We start from the raw sequence: 18904 nt of genomic DNA, 5'->3' as shown, positions 1-18904 counted from the left end.
AGATGAGAAAAATCATAGTTAAGGGATTTTCTTTTCTTTTCTTTTCTTTTTTTTTTTTTAATACCTTGAGAGAACCTAGGCTAATATGTAATCATTTGGATTTGGGGGATATGCTTAAGCATTTGGTGGGGAGTATGACAAGAGGAAGGCTGAGTGAGAAGGGTCTGGGCCTTCTATTCTAATTTAACCTAGCTACTTTTTTTTTTTAACCTATTTTATTGGAATTTCAAGTTAAGATTTTATTTAATAAAAAAAGTGATTTTTCAATGATTTGAAAAATGAAAGAAAGGCACACTTAACTTACTCTTCGGTTCAAAGCACTAATTTTACAGATAAAGAAACTAGGCCCAGAGATAATACCTCACCTAGCTCATAGATTCTGTTAGGTATAATTAGAATCAGATCTCTAATTTCAGCCCTTTTTACAAAAAAAAAAAAAAAAAAAAAAAAAAAAAAAATTATGTCTTGTCTATACTTGTAAAAAAATAAATAAAGGTTCTCCTTTACCTCCTAAATCAGAATCTCTGGGAAGTTTGAGAACCCTTGTACCATGCTGTATAAAAATAGCTTTGGCATCGTTTTGTTTCTTTTTTTTTTTAATTTTTTTTTAATGTTTATTTCTGAGAGAGAGACAGAGCATGAGTGGGGGAGGGGCAGAGAGAGAGGGAGATACAGAATCAGAAGTAGGCTCCAGGCTCTGAGCTTCAGCACAGACCAGACGCAGGGCTCAAACTCACGAGCTTCGAGATCATGACCTGAGCCGAAGTCGGACGCTCAACCGACTGAGACACCCAGGTGTCCCTGGCATTGGTTTTGTAAAGGAGGTTTTTAAAGTATATGAAGAATTGGAAGGGGAGATGTATTTAAACGTCTTTCAATCCATAGGCTACTGAGGAGAAATAATATTAACTTCAGTTGTAAATGTTAGTGTGAAAGTCACTTAGTCGTCTAAGCTAAATAAAGAAAAATCAGCCCTAAATAACAAAATACTGTACCTGAAAAAAAGTGATGATCTTTTTAAAAGAATGAAACCAGCCAGCCTCTTCTGTTAGCCAATGATGTAGACCAGTGAGTTGCCTCAATTTCAGCTTTAATTTTATTTGTATTTTTCTTTGTCTTGCAGGGACAGCGCTTGTTCTAGCCAGATTACCTTTGGATAAGATTACTGAATGCCTTAGTGAACTTTGTTCTGTTCAGGTTATGGCATTGAAAAAGGTGAGCCCAATTAAATGAGGGGTTTTATACCTATATGTCATGAGTACATGTTAGAAAGGAAAAGACAAAATTATATATTCACAGGTATTCTTCTGTCTACCTAGATAAGTCAAGAGCAATGAACTAAAACATTCTTAAAATTAGTAAATCTATCAAAGGAGCTGCATAAATGGTATAAGTATTCTACAGTCAGTAGATTTCCACTATCAGTAGTACCATTTAGAAGATACAACAGGGAAAACACCAAGTTAGCAACCAAAACCGTAACCTACAATGTTCTGTTAAAGAATATCATAAAGATGTCTGCTCTTATCAAGTTACATTTATATTTACAGCAAAATAATAGGAGAACTTGACATAGTGATTCTAAAGTTTATCTCTAAGAATATGCTGGTAGAAGTATTTAAGAAATTTTGGGTAAGAAGAATAAGAAGCAACTTGCCTTATCTCTTAATATATGTTATGAGGCCATAATAATTTAAAAGTTATAATAGAAAGTGAAATTAAAATAGATTAAATAATGTCATATATAAACTATAGTATATATAATATCTTAATGGTTATAAAAGTTTGCACCATTTGAGTAACTATCAGGAATCTCTTATAGGGAAATAAGCAGAGATTGAGAAAGAGGTTAATGTCTAAAGGTGTATGTTAACAGTGTTTGCTGTAGGTTTGTATGTGTTACAACAGAGTGTTAATGTCTTTCTGTCTCTTCAGCTGTTGTCTCAGGAGCCCAGCAATGGCATATCCTCAGATCCCACTGTGTTCTTAGATCGCCTTGCAGTAATATTTAGGTAAGAAGGGAGACTGGATGCCTGCCTTAGGTTAAAAGCTCAAATAAGATGATTATGTACTGAAGAAAGCAAGTGTTTTTTCCCTAAACTTCCAGGTACATCTGACAATCTTCTGTTAGAGGACCGATAAGCCCATTACCTGAAACTTTGGTGCAAAGATAAATTCTAAGAATTAGTTTTTGGTAGACCTCTGTCAAAGACCTTTAAAATGTAATTAGATCAGTCATTATCCAACTTTAACATGCATCACAGTCACCTTCAGGGCTCAGCTTATCAAAACAGATTGCTGGGTCCCATCTCCAGAGTGTCTGGTTCAATTGGATTTGGGGTAGGACCCAAGAATTTACAGCTGTTGCTGCTGCTTGCTATTTGTAGGACCACGCTTTCAGAACTATTGCTGTAGATTGTAGGGGTGCAAAAAAATATTGATCAGGTGAAATTAATCCTTCTTTGAAGACAAGAGGAGCCTAATGATTAAAAAGGCATTTGAGTAACAATGTTCAAAGAGTGATCCTTATTGAATTACATAATTTGTGAGACCCACAAATTGTATCAATTGGAATATGAGAGTACTTGTGTAAAAAGCCTATGTGGAGTAAGTTAAAACTGAGGTGTTTTTGGGGCGCCTGGGTGGCGCAGTCGGTTAAGCGTCCGACTTCAGCCAGGTCACGATCTCGCGGTCCGTGAGTTCGAGCCCCGCGTCAGGCTCTGGGCTGATGGCTCAGAGCCTGGAGCCTGTTCCGATTCTGTGTCTCCCTCTCTCTCTGCCCCTCCCCCGTTCATGCTCTGTCTCTCTCTGTCCCCAAAATAAATAAACGTTGAAAAAAAAAAAATTAAAAAAAAAAACTGAGGTGTTTTAGCTTTTTCTTGTCAGCTGGTGTTTTTATTTTAATTTGATACAGTGCTTTTCTTGTATAATTATGATAACCCTGTTAACATGACATTCTGAAAGCCTATTAACAATAGTCCTTACTTCATAATAAGTGGAAGAAAATCTGCAATAGATGGAAATCCCCCAATTTAAAGAAAATGAGATTTTTGTTAAGTTGCTGTTGAGCTCATTTAAATTAAAGAATTTCCTTTGAAGAGGTTGGTAATCATACAGGGTTTTTTGTTTTTGTTTTTTTCCTGCTTTCTTTCAAATTAGTGGATTCTAGAACTAGGCAAATAATTGGATTTGACATATTGTGGGTGGGCTCGTATTCTATGTCATTGGGTTCAGACTAGAACCATGAGAAACATCTTTGGTAAATTAGAATTCCTAAAGCTTTTGCCTTTTAATGCTGGGAATGGAGCAGTACTTGGTTTCTCATAGTGGATTTAGATAGTCTGTGGGTTTTTTGTTTTGTTTTTTTGTTTTTTAAGTTTATTATTTTGAGAGAGACAGAGACAGTATGAGTGGGGAAGTGGGGAGAGAGAGAGAGAGAGAGAGAGAGAGAGAGAGAGAGAATATCCCAAGCAGGCTCCACGCTGCCAGTGCAAGCCCACTGTGGGGCTCGAACCTATGAAACCATGAGATCATGACCTGAGCTGAAACCAAGAGTCAGACAGACACTTAACCCACTGACCCACCCAGGCCCCTGTAGACAGTCTGGTTTTTAATTAATACTTTTAATTAATTTGGAAGAGCCTATATATTCTGATTTTTAAAGGAAAAAAATGGAAAAGATAATTGTAGTGCCCCACAACCCGTTTAAGCTAGAGTTGGATTGAGTTTGCATATTCTAATGGAAGTAGCTTAAACGTGGCAAAAGAAGGGGAGGAGGTTGGTTTGAACTCTGTGCTCATGTTTGAATGGAGTAGAAAGGAAAGGTATTGAGTCATACATAACTTAATTATTTGGCATTCTTTTTATGGTGACAATGTGACTAAGTAAGCTAGCAGGCTTTGGGGCTGTGGAATTTCAGTTACATTGCTCTTTAACTATTTTGGTTTGTTACCTTTCCCCAGACACACCAATCCTATTGTGGAAAATGGACAAACTCATCCGTGCCAAAAAGTCATACAGGAAGTAAGTGCTTAACAGATGCTTGTGGAACAAGGCTTTCTTCCTTTTTCTTTACAAGGCTGTGGGTAACTAAAGTGAGACGGTACTGTCTTCTGGGTTCATAGGAAGATCCAATTTGTTGATACAGTTTAAATTTCAATCAACAGAAGAATAGAACTATTCAAATATTTTTTACTTTAGATTTGATAAGAAAACAGACTGTGGGGTAATGAACTGAAAACCCAAAGAAGTAGAGAGAGATTACGTGAATCTTAGAGTTGCTAGGAGGCCTGATTAATACTAGCAGAAATTTTTTTGACAAAGCCATTTCTTCCTCATGGCTTCTGTTTCCCCAATATAGATGCACTTCTTTTTTCACTGAGGGTGATATGAGGATCAAAAGGCATGTTTTGAGAAGTGCTATTCAGACTCCAGGGGGGGAAAACACCAAGTATCCTTAAATATTCACCAGTATCATATAATGCTATTTCATTAGCTCCAGTCCTTCTGTTCAAAATATTCTGAGTTGGAACTATAATCTTTAAACATCTCTTTCTCTATAGCTCGTACTAATCCTTTTCATCCTAAATCAGAAAGTCCAAAGTTCAGGAAAATTTATCTTTATCTTTTAGTGAAGTTAGACATGCTCCTCTTCCTGTTCTAAAGAGTCGCTGTGCTTCTCTCAAGAAGTGGTTGTGTTTTGGTGATGGATACTGTATTGAACTTTTTCTGTAAAGAAAACTTTTTCCAAATTATTTGAAAACCAAATCAGATGTTATCAACTTGGGAGCATTTTTTTCAGCTCTTAGTTCATTGTTTTCTTTCTTGTGCTCTTTGACTCAGATATGGCCAGTTTTATCTGAGACTCTAAATAAACACCGGGCTGACAATCGGATTGTAGAGCGTTGTTGCAGGTGCCTCCGCTTTGCTGTTCGCTGTGTAGGCAAAGGATCTGCAGCCCTACTGCAGCCGCTAGTTACACAGGTAAATTCTCCCGAAGCTGGAAAGTGTAACGTGGACAGGATTTGACATAGGAGTCTTTAGAACAAAAACTCTGCTGATGAAATGAAACACTTTTGTACGTATTAAATACAAACTCAGAAATATTTGAAAGCAGTAAGTAGTGCCCATGGTAAGTATGGTGCCTCTGAGGGAAGCAGCCTGTAATCTATTCTGTGTAGTGATAGTTTAAATAGTAACACGTTTCCGTGTGAAATTAGGAAAAGAGAATGACTTTTTTAAAAATTTTTTTAATGTTTATTTTTGAGAGAGAAGAGAGAGAGAGCACGCATGAGTGGAGGAGGGGCAGAGAGAGAGAGACACACACAGGATCTGAAGCAGGCTCCAGACTCTGAGCTGACAGCACAGAGCCCGATGCGGGACTCAAGTCCACTAACTGCGAGGTCACGATCTGAGCCAAAGTTGGATGCTTAATGGACTGAGCCACCCAGGCGCCCCAGGAAAAGAGAATGACTTTAATGCTCAGCTCTTCTATAGCAGTGCTAGGCATTTTTATACTAAATTTTTTTTTTTTTTTTTTTTCTAAGAGACAGAGCACAGGCTGGGGAGGGGCAGAGAGAGAGGGAGACATAGTACCTAAAGCAGGCTCCAGGCTCTGAGCTGTCAGCACAGAGCCCAGTGCAGGGCTCGAACTCACAAACCACAAGATCATGACCTGAGCTGAAGTCAGACGCTTAACTGACTGAGCCGCCCAGGCACCCCACTAATTTTCTTTTTAAAAATGGGTCCTGTTGGGGCACCTGGGTGGCTCAGTTGGTTGTGCATCTGACTCTTGGTTTTGTCTCAGATCACGATCCCGGGGTCAAGCCCCACTTTGGGCTCTGCATTGAGCATGGAGTCTGCTTAAGATTCTCTCTCTCCCTCTGCCCCTCTCCCCGACTCGTGCTCTCTCATGCGCGCGCGCTCTCAAAGGAAAATATGTATCCTGTCAAAATTTGCTGTCTCTTGGCCCAAAGAGATTTTTTTTTAATCTCAACCACAGTTGGTCACATAAGTCTGTTATTTGTCAAGAAATAAGTTTGACTCTTACTTTTTTAATGTTTGTTCATTCGTTTGTTTTGAGAGGGGTGGGGGGGGTGGGCAGAGAGATAGAGGGAGAGCGAGAATCCCAAGCAGACTCCACGCTTCAGCATAGAGCTAACATGGGGTTTGATCCCACAGACCGTGAGATCATGATTTGAGTCAAAATCCGGAGTCACATACTTAACCGACTGAGCCACCCGTATGCCCCAAGTTTGACTCTTTTAATCACCAAGATTGATAGGTAATTGCAATGGTGTGACTCACTGTATGAGGTTCTCCAAGATCATATTCACATCAAGAACTACTCTGTATGAGATGCCTATAGCTAGTGACTTAGATCACTAAGTAATTTGTGTTGATATTAACCTTACAGCAGAGCCAGGACTGGATTGAGGCAAGTGAGGTGCCATGGGTACAAAATTAAAAGAGGCAAGGCAGAGTGTCAACCTTGCATTTGCAGTAAGTGCCTATCAGTTGACATAGGCATAACCCTGCCTCCTTTATGTTGCAGATTTGAGTAAAGTTTACATTTACTATATCCTGATGATGCCATATGTTTGCACTGCATATGTTTCCACCTTTGGTTAAGTGTCCCCTTTAGTGTAATACATTCTGGGTCAAAGAGAACTTGATTTAATGGCCCTTTGCTGTTAGAGGATACCCTCGTGACTTGGATTTTTTTTTTTTTTTTAATTCCTGCTAATTAAGTATGTGACCAGCCTAATAGAGGAGCACCTTGTATAGGAAGTATGTTCTAAAGTCAGTACATGTGGGGGAAAAAAAGTATTTTTTTAAATCCAAAATTCACAGGGTAGCAAACTAGAACCAGTGGGCCTGCCACGTATTTTTATAAATACAGTTTTACAAAGAAGAGGTAACCATGCTTATTCATTTAAGTATTCTCTATTGGCCAGTTTTGTGCTACTATGGCGCAGTTGCGTAGACAGACTTGTAAGGCCAGCAAAGTCTAAAATTTTTACTATCTGGCCCTTGAAGAAAAAGTTTGTCAGCAACTGACGTAAATCATTCATTAAGCAGTAGAGCATACAGTTGAGTACCAAGTACCAAACAGATTCATAGCTCCCATCACCTGCCCATTCCATTCCATGGTACATGCTAGTAAGAGTCAGTTACTTTGTCTTTCAGCCCCCACCCCATTCATTGAGTTGAATTTATATAATAAAATCAATACGTGTGTTGTGATGGCATTTTAAACATATGAATGTACAGATACCTCTTAATTTTTGGAGGAGAGTAGGGTACAAATCCTAAACAAATCATTTAATTTAAATATGTATATTGTATTAACATTTTTATTTTCTTGAGATCCAGGTATCTTGGTTGAGAATACTGTTTTACTTTAAATAGAGGGGTTTAGGAGAAACTCAAAATTTAAACAGTGCCTTCAGAGTCTCCTTCAGGATGTTTGGTATTTTTAGCCCTGCTATGGCTATATGTGCCTTTTTTTTTTTTTTTTTTTTAAGAGTTCATCTTTAAGGCAAAAGGAACAACCTTTAGGTGTTGGGATTTATGCTACAGGTTTGCAAATAGCTTGGATGATAGCATCCTAACGGCTTCCAGCTTGATGTATTATACAACCCTCTTACAACATTGTTTTGGGAAGATAAAAGGTAAAAGGCTTGATAGGACTCTAAAGAGAGTACTTGAAAATTATTGAAGAATTGAGCCTGTGTTTTAGGAAATGTTGCCAACAAGCTTTACTATATTGTCTTAAAGAGAAGAAACCACTCTGTGTCTGAATGTCTTCCTCCAGACACTTTCCTAAGTTGATACTTTTTTGGGGGTATAAGAGTTGAATTAACTGGTTTCTCCCTTGGCAGATGGTGAATGTGTACCACGTACATCAGCATTCTTGTTTCCTGTACCTTGGCAGTATCCTTGTGGATGAATACGGCATGGAAGAGGGCTGTCGGCAGGGACTACTAGACATGCTCCAGGTCTGTTTTCCCTGGGCAGTATCTTGGAGCGTCTGTAGGCTTAGCAGTGTGTTCTTCACCATCTCTTGAATTCTCTTGCTTCTCTATGTCTCTCCTCCAATCATGTTGATTTCCTAATAACAGGAAGGTAGAAACTTTTTTTTTTTAATGTTTATTTTTGAGAGAGGGAGGGGCAGAGAGAGAGGGAGGGAGACCCAGAATCCAAAGAAGGCTTCAGGCTCTGAGCTGTCAGCACAGAGCCCTTCTTGGGGCTTGAACTCCCTAGCTGTGAGATCATGACCTGAGCCGAAGTCAGACGCTTAACCAGTTGAGCCACCCAGGTGCCCTGGGAGGTAGAAACTTTCTAGTTGTTCTCTGGACAGACATGGCTTAGGAGAATGAGAGAAGAGATTGACCGTATGAATGTAAAGGTCATTACAGCTATTACGGCCTAATTTTTTTATAGTCTCTAGAGATACGGTCTTTTGAGCGTAGAGAAAGGAACAAATGGATGTAAAACAAAGGATCTCTAAGCTCAAGCATAATTCTGTTTTTAATTTCTTGCCTGGAAAAATCAGTGAACTAGCTCACTTAGCAGGGCTGGTTTTAGAGTAAATAGTAAGCATTGGAAAAGGCTCCTGATATATTGGTTTTTTTCCCCTTCTCGTCATAGGGAAGAAAATATATAAGGGAGTTAAATTATGATGCTCTTTTTCCCAAGATGTCTTTCCTTTAAACTGACATTTCATTGTTATTATTATTATTATTATTATTAAAATTTATAAAAATCTCCTTAGTGGACTAGACCATGTCTAATACATAAGCAGTCTTTACTTTGAGAAAATTCTAAAATTTTGAGAGGACATCTATCCAGTTTCATCAACTAAAATCTATACCCTTAACCCTTTCTGAAATGTGGACTTCACATATAAAAACTGTATCAACTGAGAAAGATTTCTGTCTTCCTTTTCTTGAACTGATTTTCATCCGTCTTTTTCTTTTCCTATCCGTTCTTCCTCCCTTTGTTCCTTTTGTGTATATTGTGATATTTAACAAGTCTGAATGCTGTTGCATTTATATACACATGTTTATTCTAAAATCACTGTTCTCTTTTAGGCACTGTGCATCCCCACCTTTCAGCTGCTAGAACAGCAGAATGGGCTCCAGAATCACCCTGACACCGTGGATGACCTGTTCAGGCTGGCCACCAGGTCAGTCCTTCTGAAGAGCAACCCTTTCTTTTATTGCTCATCCCCATCACTGCTTCGTCTTGTCACATAACACTTGACTGTTTGCTTCTCTATAAAATGAGGTCAGTGGAGTAGAGGTAGGTTAGTGATTCATAGCCCAAAGTTAAGTTGTGAGCTGGAATATCCCTGTAAGTGAGGAAGAGAAGCTGGATGGGAGCAGGAGAAAGCAGCTGGGTTTCTGTCACAAAGGAGGGAACATGCACAAGACAATAAAACCAGCTTTGTAAAAACATTTGAATAGAAAATCTCCAGAATCCCCTGTGGTTTTAACTTTTTATGATGCTGTGATATCATGCTTCACTTCACATTTTCCTTGAGGAAGCTTGGCATCCTTTAGATATCATATCTCAGAGTGAAAAAATTTTTAGGATTTTAAGGTGCCTTAGAAGTTCACTTTGCAGTTCTGCCCCCAGCCTTCCACCCCCTTTGCTTAAATTCCTTTTACCAATAATACTGATGATATTATTCCCAACACTGCAGGAATATTATTACTTATTTAGTCCCTGGACAAAAGAATTGAAAACAAATCAGTTAGTGAACATAAAAGCATTTTTTAATTAATTTTTTTGAGTTTGTTTATTTACTTTGAGAGAGACCGAGGGAGAATCCCAGGCAGGCTCCACAGAGTCAGCACAGAGCCTGACTTGGGACTTGAACTCACAAAACTGTGAGATCATGACCTGAGCTGAAATCAAGAGTCAGATGCTGAACCAACTGAGCCACCCGGGCACCCTGAACATAAAATCATTTAAAAATTATTCAAAATAAATTGTTACATATAATTATACAAGTAATGTATGTTTTATCATTTATAAATGGAAAGTAGTATCGACTCTTTCATCTCAGGATTAAATATCAAACACTTTTTTTGGTTAGTTTTTGGACAAGTTAGAAACACCTTTGTTGTTGATATGAGAGAACTGTTGGGTGAGCTCTCCAGTCTCTGTTTTCCCAGTGTGTCTTCCTTGAAAAACTAATCCCCAGAGATGCTCTTTACACAAATGCTTACCTGGTGAAATAAATTTAGAATATATAGTATCTTTTTCATGGAGATTCTCCATGTATGTTAAAGGATCTGAAAAGTCTTATGGGAAATTGAGTGGAAAGTTTAGGGAGTTCCTATGTACCCACTGCACCTCTCCGCCACACCCCCAACCTCCACAGTCTTCCTCACTGTCAGCATCCCCACTAGTGTGGTCTGTTTGTTGGAATTGATGAATCCTGTATTGGCACATCATTATCACCCAAAGTCCATAATTTACTTCAGGATTCATTCTTGGTGGTGTACCTTGTATGGGTTTGGACAAATGTATAATGGCATGTATCCACCATTATACTGTCACATGGAATAGTTTAATACCCTCATTCCCGGTGCTCCACCTGTTCAGCCCTCCCTCACCCTGTACCCCTAGCAACCACTGACCTTTTTTACTGTCTCTATCTATAATTTTGCCATTTAGTCTGGCTGCTTTTAGAGTCTCATCCTGTCATTTATACCTAGCCTGTCTTTCCAACCCAGGTTTATTCAGCGTAGTCCTGTTACCTTGCTGAGGAGCCAAGTGGTCATCCCTATCTTGCAGTGGGCCATTGCCTCTACTACCCTGGACCACCGGGATGCCAATTGTAGTGTCATGAGGTTCCTACGAGACCTCATCCATACAGGGGTTGCCAATGATGTAAGTATAAACATTGTACCTTTCTACTTTGCAGCTCATCATCTTTTCGTAGCTCTTCCTTATTTCTTAGAGAATTTCCAGATTCTCCTTTTTGATCTGTATTTGATTTGTATATACCATTCACTAACCAAAACATCAACTATTTATAGCCTCTACTAAGTGCTGTAAGCTGTATAAAGCAGTATAAAAGTATTTCTCCTCCCATGTCATTCAGTGTTTAGTTGAAAAGGTAAATAGATATAAACATTTAAATAATAATAGGAAGGTAGTATTTGATTGCCAAATGAGTGATAAAAGTCATGATTGCTATGAGATCAGAGGAGGGAAAGCTTTTTGGTCAGAAGTAGGTTGGGAAGTGGGTTAATTTCTGGACAAAGAGGGACCTCAGTGGGGCCATTAGATATAGGTAGAATTTGGATGGATTGGAGAGGGGAAGATAGTCTTAACTGGAGCATAAATCATAATCAGAGAAAGTCAGGATAGTTCTAAGTATGTTAGACAATTAAGAGACCTGTTTGGCTGGAGTAGTAAAATGGTTCACAAAATTTTCAAAGTTAGATTTGGGTAAATGTGGAATAGAATTGAAGGTAACAGCAGTGGAGAAATAGCCACTATTTGAATGGGCTACTTATTTAAGAAACTAGAAATGAAAAGCAGTTTATAAAAAGTTATTTTTTGGGGCGCCTGGGTGGCGCAGTCGGTTAAGCGTCCGACTTCAGCCAGGTCACGATCTCGCGGTCCGGGAGTTCGAGCCCCGCGTCAGGCTCTGGGCTGACGGCTCGGAGCCTGGAGCCTGTTTCCCATTCTGTGTCTCCCTCTCTCTCTGCCCCTCCCCCGTTCATGCTCTGTCTCTCTCTGTCCCAAAAATAAATAAACGTTGAAAAAAAAAAAAAAATTTAAAAAAAAAAGTTTTTTTTTTCTGAGATACTAGAAATATATATATATATATATATATATATTCAAAGACTATAGGAAGGAAGAAAATAAGTTTTTGAATCCAGCTATTAAGTATACACTTTCTTCTCCAGGAAAGAGGAGTTACTAGGTGGAAAGTTGAAATTAGAACATATCTTTTGCTCTTACTTCCTTATAGCACGAAGAAGACTTTGAATTACGGAAAGAACTGATTGGACAGGTGATGAACCAGCTTGGACAGCAACTTGTTAGCCAGCTGCTCCACACGTGCTGCTTTTGTCTCCCTCCCTATACCCTACCGGATGTGGCTGAAGTGCTCTGGGAGATCATGCAGGTTGACAGACCGGTAAGCTTGTTTTCATGAAGAACCCATTCTCACAGTTCTAAACTTTGGTTTCGGGAGGCTGACTATAACTTTGAAACCAGCCCTGTTGTATATCCATGGAGCTTAACCTAGGCATATTACTAAGTTCATTAGATGAAGGGGCCTATGGAAGGCCAATAGTTCATAATTAGGTTTTTGAAAGTATGTTTGTGTCACTGTCATAGGGTTTATATTCCCTGAAGTGAATACTAAGCTTTGAATTCAGCTATGTGGCTGACCACTGAGAAATTTGTTCACTTGTGAGATGCCCATGTGTCAGTTATACAGTGTTACAGGTTATTCGAGAAGTGTTAATTCACTTCAAGCTCCTTAGATAGCACTGTATGAGTTTCCTTGGTAAATCTAGCCAAAGCTTTTGGGGATATAGAAATATAAAATTAGCTCACAATGTACATACACTTGGATTTGTTTCTTCTTTGGATTAATTTGCATCTTGTTTCAGTTCTTGCACCAGCTCATTTATCACCTGAGCATGGAACGTTTTTTTAGGCTATCCAGTAATGTCCAAGTAATTTCAGTATGGGCCACATGATCATAAATCAGGGTTATGTGTACTGCATGAAAGTTTTGAGCATAGTGGTAAAGTATATATATAGCCTGTACACTAGGATATGTAATCTTTAATATTAATATAAAAGCAGTTCAGAAAAGTGCATAGTTGGTTCTAGTTAAAGTGAGCTAGCTGTCTTCCAGAACCACAGAAAATTCTAGATATACGTTTATTGTAACCTTTAAGTCTGTGTACATCTCAACGTTGTCTCCTGCTTTGTATCATTGATGGCAGTTGTTAGCCTCAATTTCAGCAATTTCACAAAACAAAGTATACTTTTATTGTTAGAATCTCATGTCACTGAAGGGCGCCTGGGTGGCTCAGTTGGTTAATGGTCCAACTTCAGCTCAGGTCATGATGTTGCAATTCATGAGTTTGAGCCCCCACATCGGGCTCTGTGCTGACAGCTCAGAGCCTGGAACCTGCTTCAGATTCTGTGTCTCCCTCCCTCTCTCTGCCCCTCCCCCACTCGCATTCTTTCTTTCAAAAGTAAACACTAAAAACATTATTTTAACTTAAAAAAATCTCTATCACTGAGCTGAAAGTTCTGCCTTCAATTTATGTGTTCATCTCCAAAGTTCAGTGATTAATGTATATTGCCTTAGCATTTGCTTTATTTGATCTTTGGCTCAATCAAACAAAAGACAGTCATATATAGGGCAGATGCTTAATGAATTTTTAACATTTTCTTTATATTTATACTTCAGAAATAGCCACTTGAACTTTAATTCCTATATATCAAACTCTGAGACTTCTATGTGACTTTGGTTCCATCAGATACCTCTGCAGTTCTTCCATGGGAACTTGCTTCAGGAATAAAATAGTGTCTACAGTTCCTGTTGCTGGTTGTTCAGTATGTTCTGTTTCAATCTTATACAGCAATATTTTTGTATTTTTCTAAAGAAAGTACTCAGTGGGCCCCTCAAGACCAACAAGTTTAATTCCAGAAGTCATTGACATGAGAAAAAAAATTTGCATGCTCTTTTCACTTTTTTACAAATATACTTGGTTCCCAACTAACAAAACTTGTTTTGTAAATTTAACTTTATAAAAACATTCTTGATTTCTAAACATGTGGTTAAGTGCTAACAGAAGAAGAAAATTAGAACAGCAAGGTTAAGCAGGAACAAAAACCAGATAGCCATAGGCTCTTAAGAGTTTACTGTATAGATACCCACAGAATGTGTGTCAAGAAATTTAAAGTGATTGTTTTATATAAATATCAACCTGAAATGGAGTTTTTGTAAAGGAACTCTTACATAAATTTGGGTTGTCTGTACCCCAACAACTGATTAAAATTCTAATGACGTAAACCCAAAGAAAATTTATATTCTTTTTCTTTTTAAGTTTATTTATTTTTGAGAGAGAGAGAGAGAGAGAGAAAACGAGTGGTGGGGAGGGGAAAGAGTTTCAAGCAGGCCGCACGCTCAGCAGAGCCCAGTATGGAGTTCCATCTCACAGCTGCAAGATTACCACCTGAACCAATATCAAGTCAGACGCTCAACTGACTGAGCCACCTAAGCACCCGAAAATTTGCATTCTTGAGCACTTTCATAGTCATACCATTTCCAAAATTCACACAAATTTCTTCAGTAGAAGATGGTATATCATCTTTGCTGTGTGACTTGAATAAACTATTTAAACTCTTACCTCTGTTCTTCCTTTTCTTTGTTGGATACCCATCTGGCAAATTTATTCGTTGTTTCCAACCAAATTTTTCAGATGATGCTGAAACCCATTGTGTGCTAGCTAGTTTTTGCTTTTTAGTTTAGTTTCTTACTGTTCTTTTTTTTTAATGTTTATTTATTTTTGAGTGAGAGAGAGAGTGCAAGCTGGGGAGGGGCAGAGGGGGGTGGAGGGGAGACAGAATTTGAAGCAGGCTCCAGGCTCTGAGCTGTCAGCACAGAGCCTGACGTGGAGCTCGAACTCACGAACTTCGAGATCATGACCTGAGCCGAAATCAGACGCTTAATGGACCCAGGTGCTCTGTTTCTTATTGTTCTTGTTTGGGGGTGTACTGTAGTTAACTCACAGGCTATTTTTGGATGCCAAAACTATCAATTAAGCGTTCTTCCTGTATCTCTTTTCCCTGTGTGTTTTTATCTTTAGTAGAGTGTTGTCTTTCTTGGGGGCAGCATTTGGAGAGCGATACTTCTTGAGCATTTGTAATGGAATATTTACTTTTGCTCTGGTTTGTTATCATAAGTCAACATATTGGGGGAATATATAATGTAAAAGTTCAGTTATAAAAAAGGTTATTTTACTGCTGAAAACTGACCAAAGTATACATCCTATTTAAGAAAGGCATGAAAAATTAGAGCGGACTCAAAGAAAAACAGTTCATTGAAAATAAGAACCCAGAGGAAGTCTCTAGAATTTTGATTATTAGTTTGAAGAGGAAGGAAGTAAGGGGAATAGGGGCAGACAGATTACTATCAGGTTATGCTCAGATAGTAAATAATATTCTTTTAAATAGCAACCAGAGTGAGCAACAAAATTTTCTGACTCAGAGTACAGGTAGGTATCATAAAGAAGTGACTGGAAATGACCGTTCTCCTAAGAGAGATGACCTTAAAATCCTTAGGGCTCTGGATTCATATTATATTATGTATATATAATTTTGACATGTTTACTTACTGTACTTTTTGCCCTTGCTTTTTGTGGTACTGAACCTTTGCCTTTGACCTTTTCACCAAAGAGTTTTCTGGCAGCTGTTTAATTTTTTTGAAATTAAAAAGTTTATCATTAAACTTCTAGCAGAAGTTTAATGATAGGAAGAGAACAGTAGCATCATCCAGAAAAGACTTCACTTCCAAAGTAGAAGGGCTCTTTCTGAAATGATGCCTGCTACTACTACTTTGAATGGAAGTCTAGGTTTGCCTTCCTTTGCAAACTGTTCCAAACCCCAGAGGGTTGAAAGGCCTAAAGATAGTACTGCTTTGTTAATTCCTTTACTTGCTTCCAAGTCTGGAAGAACTAAGGCTGATAAGAAAAACCTGTGAGTCTTTGTTATTACTTGTAGGGTCCAATTGAGTAAGTCCTGTCTCCTCTTATAACTCTTACCCTCTTCTCTGCACAGACTTTTTGTCGATGGTTAGAGAATTCCTTGAAAGGTTTGCCAAAGGAGACAACCGTGGGAGCCGTCACAGTGACACACAAACAACTTACAGATTTCCACAAACAAGTCACTAGGTGAGTGATGTGGGGTTTTGGGGTTTATTTTTTTGTCTTTTTAAGGAATATAAACAGAAGCTGAGGTGTGCAGGAAAAAATACATCTTTGTTTCTTATACCAAATTTACCTAAGAGTATATTTCTTGTGTGCCTTTGTAAACTCACAATTTACTGTCTGTTTACACTGAATTGCACAAATTGGCATTAGAAAGAAACCAGTCTGGGGGGGAAATATCATCATGCTGTATAGGTGTGCATCAGTTTTACTGTACAAATGTATTAACTGGTATCAGATCTTAATGGGTAAGTGGAAGCATTATTTCTTCCAAAAGAAAAGTGCATTGAGCAGCCCACTGCCCTTCATAAGATCTGTCTTTATCTTTCTGAAGTCCTTCTCTGTTCTCATCCATATTCAGGTGTCAGGAATGCAGATGTGAATAGGTGAACCATTAGTTGTGAAACATAGATGATGTAAGCTGCAGTGAGTTGGAAAATTTTCACCACACCTAAAGATATTGAAATTCTAATATTTTGAGATAGGGAGCGTGCACATGTACGTGAGCCGGGGAGGGGCAGAGAGAGAATCCCAAGCAGGCTCCGCACTGTCAGCACAGAGCCTGACGTGGGGCTCCATCTCACGAACCATGAGCTCATGACCTGAGCTAAAATCAAGAGTGAGATTGCTTAACTGAGCCACCCAGACACTCCTTTAGGTATTGACTTATATTCATACAGTGGTGGAATGATTTATAGGTCTGATAATGTGTGTTACAGTAAGGTTTGGTGATAGTGAAAACACTGGAAATATTCTAATTGCCCATCAAGAGAGAATAATTAATAGAATGTAACTAAATTGGCACTAAAAAAAGATGGAAGAATATGCATGTGATGATATAGAAAGTGTATGATACAGGGAAAAAATTAACAGTATCATATAACCCAACTTGTACTGACAATTTAAAAAAAAATTTAATTGTCATAAAATACCATAGAATTTACCGTTTCAACCATTCAACCATTCTTAAGTGTGCTGTTCGTAGTGTTACATACATTCACATTGTTGTGCAATTCCAGAATTTTTTTTCATCTTGTAAAGCTGAAACTATAACCATTAAACAGCTCCCTCTCTTCCTGTCCCCTAGTCCCCAGCAACCATTATTCTACTTTATGTTTCTATGATTTGACTACTCTAGATATTTCATACAAGTGAAATCATATGGTATTTGTCCTTTTGTGACTCACTTAGCATAATGTTCTCAAGGTTCATCCATGTTGTAGCATTTGTCATAATTTCCTTCCTTTTTAAGGCTGAAAAACATTCCATTTTATGTATATACTGCATTTTATTTATTCACTCATCTGTTGATAGACATTTGGACTGCTTCTACCTCTTGGCTATTGTAAGTAATGCTGCTATGAACATAAGTGTACAAATATCTCTTCAAGATCCTGCTTTCAGTTCTTTTGGATTGAGAAGAATTCTCAACACTGTCCTTTTCCCCACTGGATGGTCTTTGGTACCCTTATTGAAAATCATTTGAGGGGCGCCTGGGTGGCGCAGTCGGTTAAGCGGCCGACTTCAGCCAGGTCACGATCTCGCGGTCCGTGAGTTCGAGCCCCGCGTCAGGCTCTGGGCTGATGGCTGGGAGCCTGGAGCCTGTTTCCGATTCTGTGTCTCCCTCTCTCTCTGCCCCTCCCCCGTTCATGCTCTGTCTCTCTCTGTCCCAAAAATAAATAAACGTTGAAAAAAAAAATTTATAAAAAAAAAAAAAAAGAAAATCATTTGAGGGGTGCCTGGTGGCTCAGTCAGTTAAGCGTCTGACTTCAGCTCAGGTCATGATCTCACAGCTCAGAGGCTGGAGCCTGCTTTAGATTCTTTCTGTGTCTCCCTCTCTTTTCTGCCCCTCCCCTGCTTGTGCTCGCTCACTCTCTCTCTCTCTCTCTCAAAAATAAACATTAAAAAATTTAAAAAAAAAAGAAAGAAAATCATTTGAGCATATATGCAAGGGATTTATTTTGGGCCCTCTCCTCTATTCCATTGATCTCTTTGTCTTTATGTCAGTACCATACTGTTTTGATTACTATGGGTTTCTAATAATTTTGAAACTGGGAAGTGTAAGACCTCCAACTTTGTTCTTTGTCCAAGATTATCTTGGCTATTCGGGGTCTTTTGAGATTCCATGTGAATTTTAGGGTAGATTATTTTATTTTCACAAAAAAATGTCATTAGAAGTTTTGATAGGGATTGCATCAGATCTATAGATTGCTTGGAGTAGTATTGACATCTTAACAATTTAAGTCTTCCAGTCCATGAACATGAGATGTCTTTACATTTATTGGTGTCTTTAATTTCTTTCAGTAACATTTTATAGTTTAAGTATTATAGTCTTTTTGATGCTTCTATAAATGAACAAACTTGTACTTTATTTTTTTTAATTTAATTTTCATGTATGGTATGTATGTATTTTCAAGTAATCTCTACACTCAGTGTAGGGCTCAAACTCACAACCCCAAGATCAAGAGTCACATGCTCCACCGAGCCAGCCAGGTGCCCCTAAAGACTTTTAGTTGTTGTTGTTGTTGTTGTTGTTGTTGTTGTTATTGTTTTAATGTTTGTTTATTTTCGAGTCAGGAAGGGGTCGAGGCAGGGGATGGGGGGGGAACACAGAATCTGAAGCAGACTCCAGGCTCTGAGCTGTTAGCACAAACCCAAGAACCGTGAGATCATGTCCTGAGCCAAAGTTGGATGCTTAACCGACTGAGCCACCCAGGTGCCCCTCAACTTGCACTTAAAAGCTGTTTTATTGTATATATTATACATACACATAGTAAATTTCTGGAAAGATACGCAGCTAGGACCAGGATCGGAGAGGAGGGAAGACTTTTCACTTTTTATTTCATAACTTTCTCTACTTTTTTTCAGGAGCATGTGGTATACTTTTTTTTTTTTTTTTTTTTTAATTTTTCAACGTTTAT

General features: G+C 38.4%; 1 protein-coding gene across 3 annotated transcripts in view; it reads left to right on the top strand.

Annotated features, from left to right (window-relative positions):
• TNPO3 (transportin 3) overlaps positions 1-18904 on the top strand; it is a 79027-nt gene that overhangs the window by 54177 nt on the left and 5946 nt on the right. For all 3 annotated transcript variants that reach the window (XM_047097566.1, XM_047097569.1, XM_047097568.1), the window contains 9 exons: positions 1124-1215; positions 1936-2012; positions 3963-4023; positions 4843-4983; positions 7884-8000; positions 9096-9190; positions 10749-10905; positions 11999-12166; positions 15835-15947. In XM_047097566.1, the coding sequence (XP_046953522.1) occupies positions 1124-1215; positions 1936-2012; positions 3963-4023; positions 4843-4983; positions 7884-8000; positions 9096-9190; positions 10749-10905; positions 11999-12166; positions 15835-15947 (1021 nt within the window). The remainder of the gene's footprint in view (positions 1-1123; positions 1216-1935; positions 2013-3962; positions 4024-4842; positions 4984-7883; positions 8001-9095; positions 9191-10748; positions 10906-11998; positions 12167-15834; positions 15948-18904) is intronic.

This window comes from Lynx rufus, unplaced genomic scaffold, assembly GCF_022079265.1.
Source record: "Lynx rufus isolate CCGP_SWC_20201006 ecotype Redwood Valley unplaced genomic scaffold, mLynRuf1.p SCAF_4, whole genome shotgun sequence".
Classification (NCBI taxonomy): Eukaryota; Metazoa; Chordata; class Mammalia; order Carnivora; family Felidae; genus Lynx; species Lynx rufus.
The sequence above is the reverse complement of the archived record's forward strand: the minus strand, read 5'-3'. Positions and strand labels throughout refer to the sequence as shown.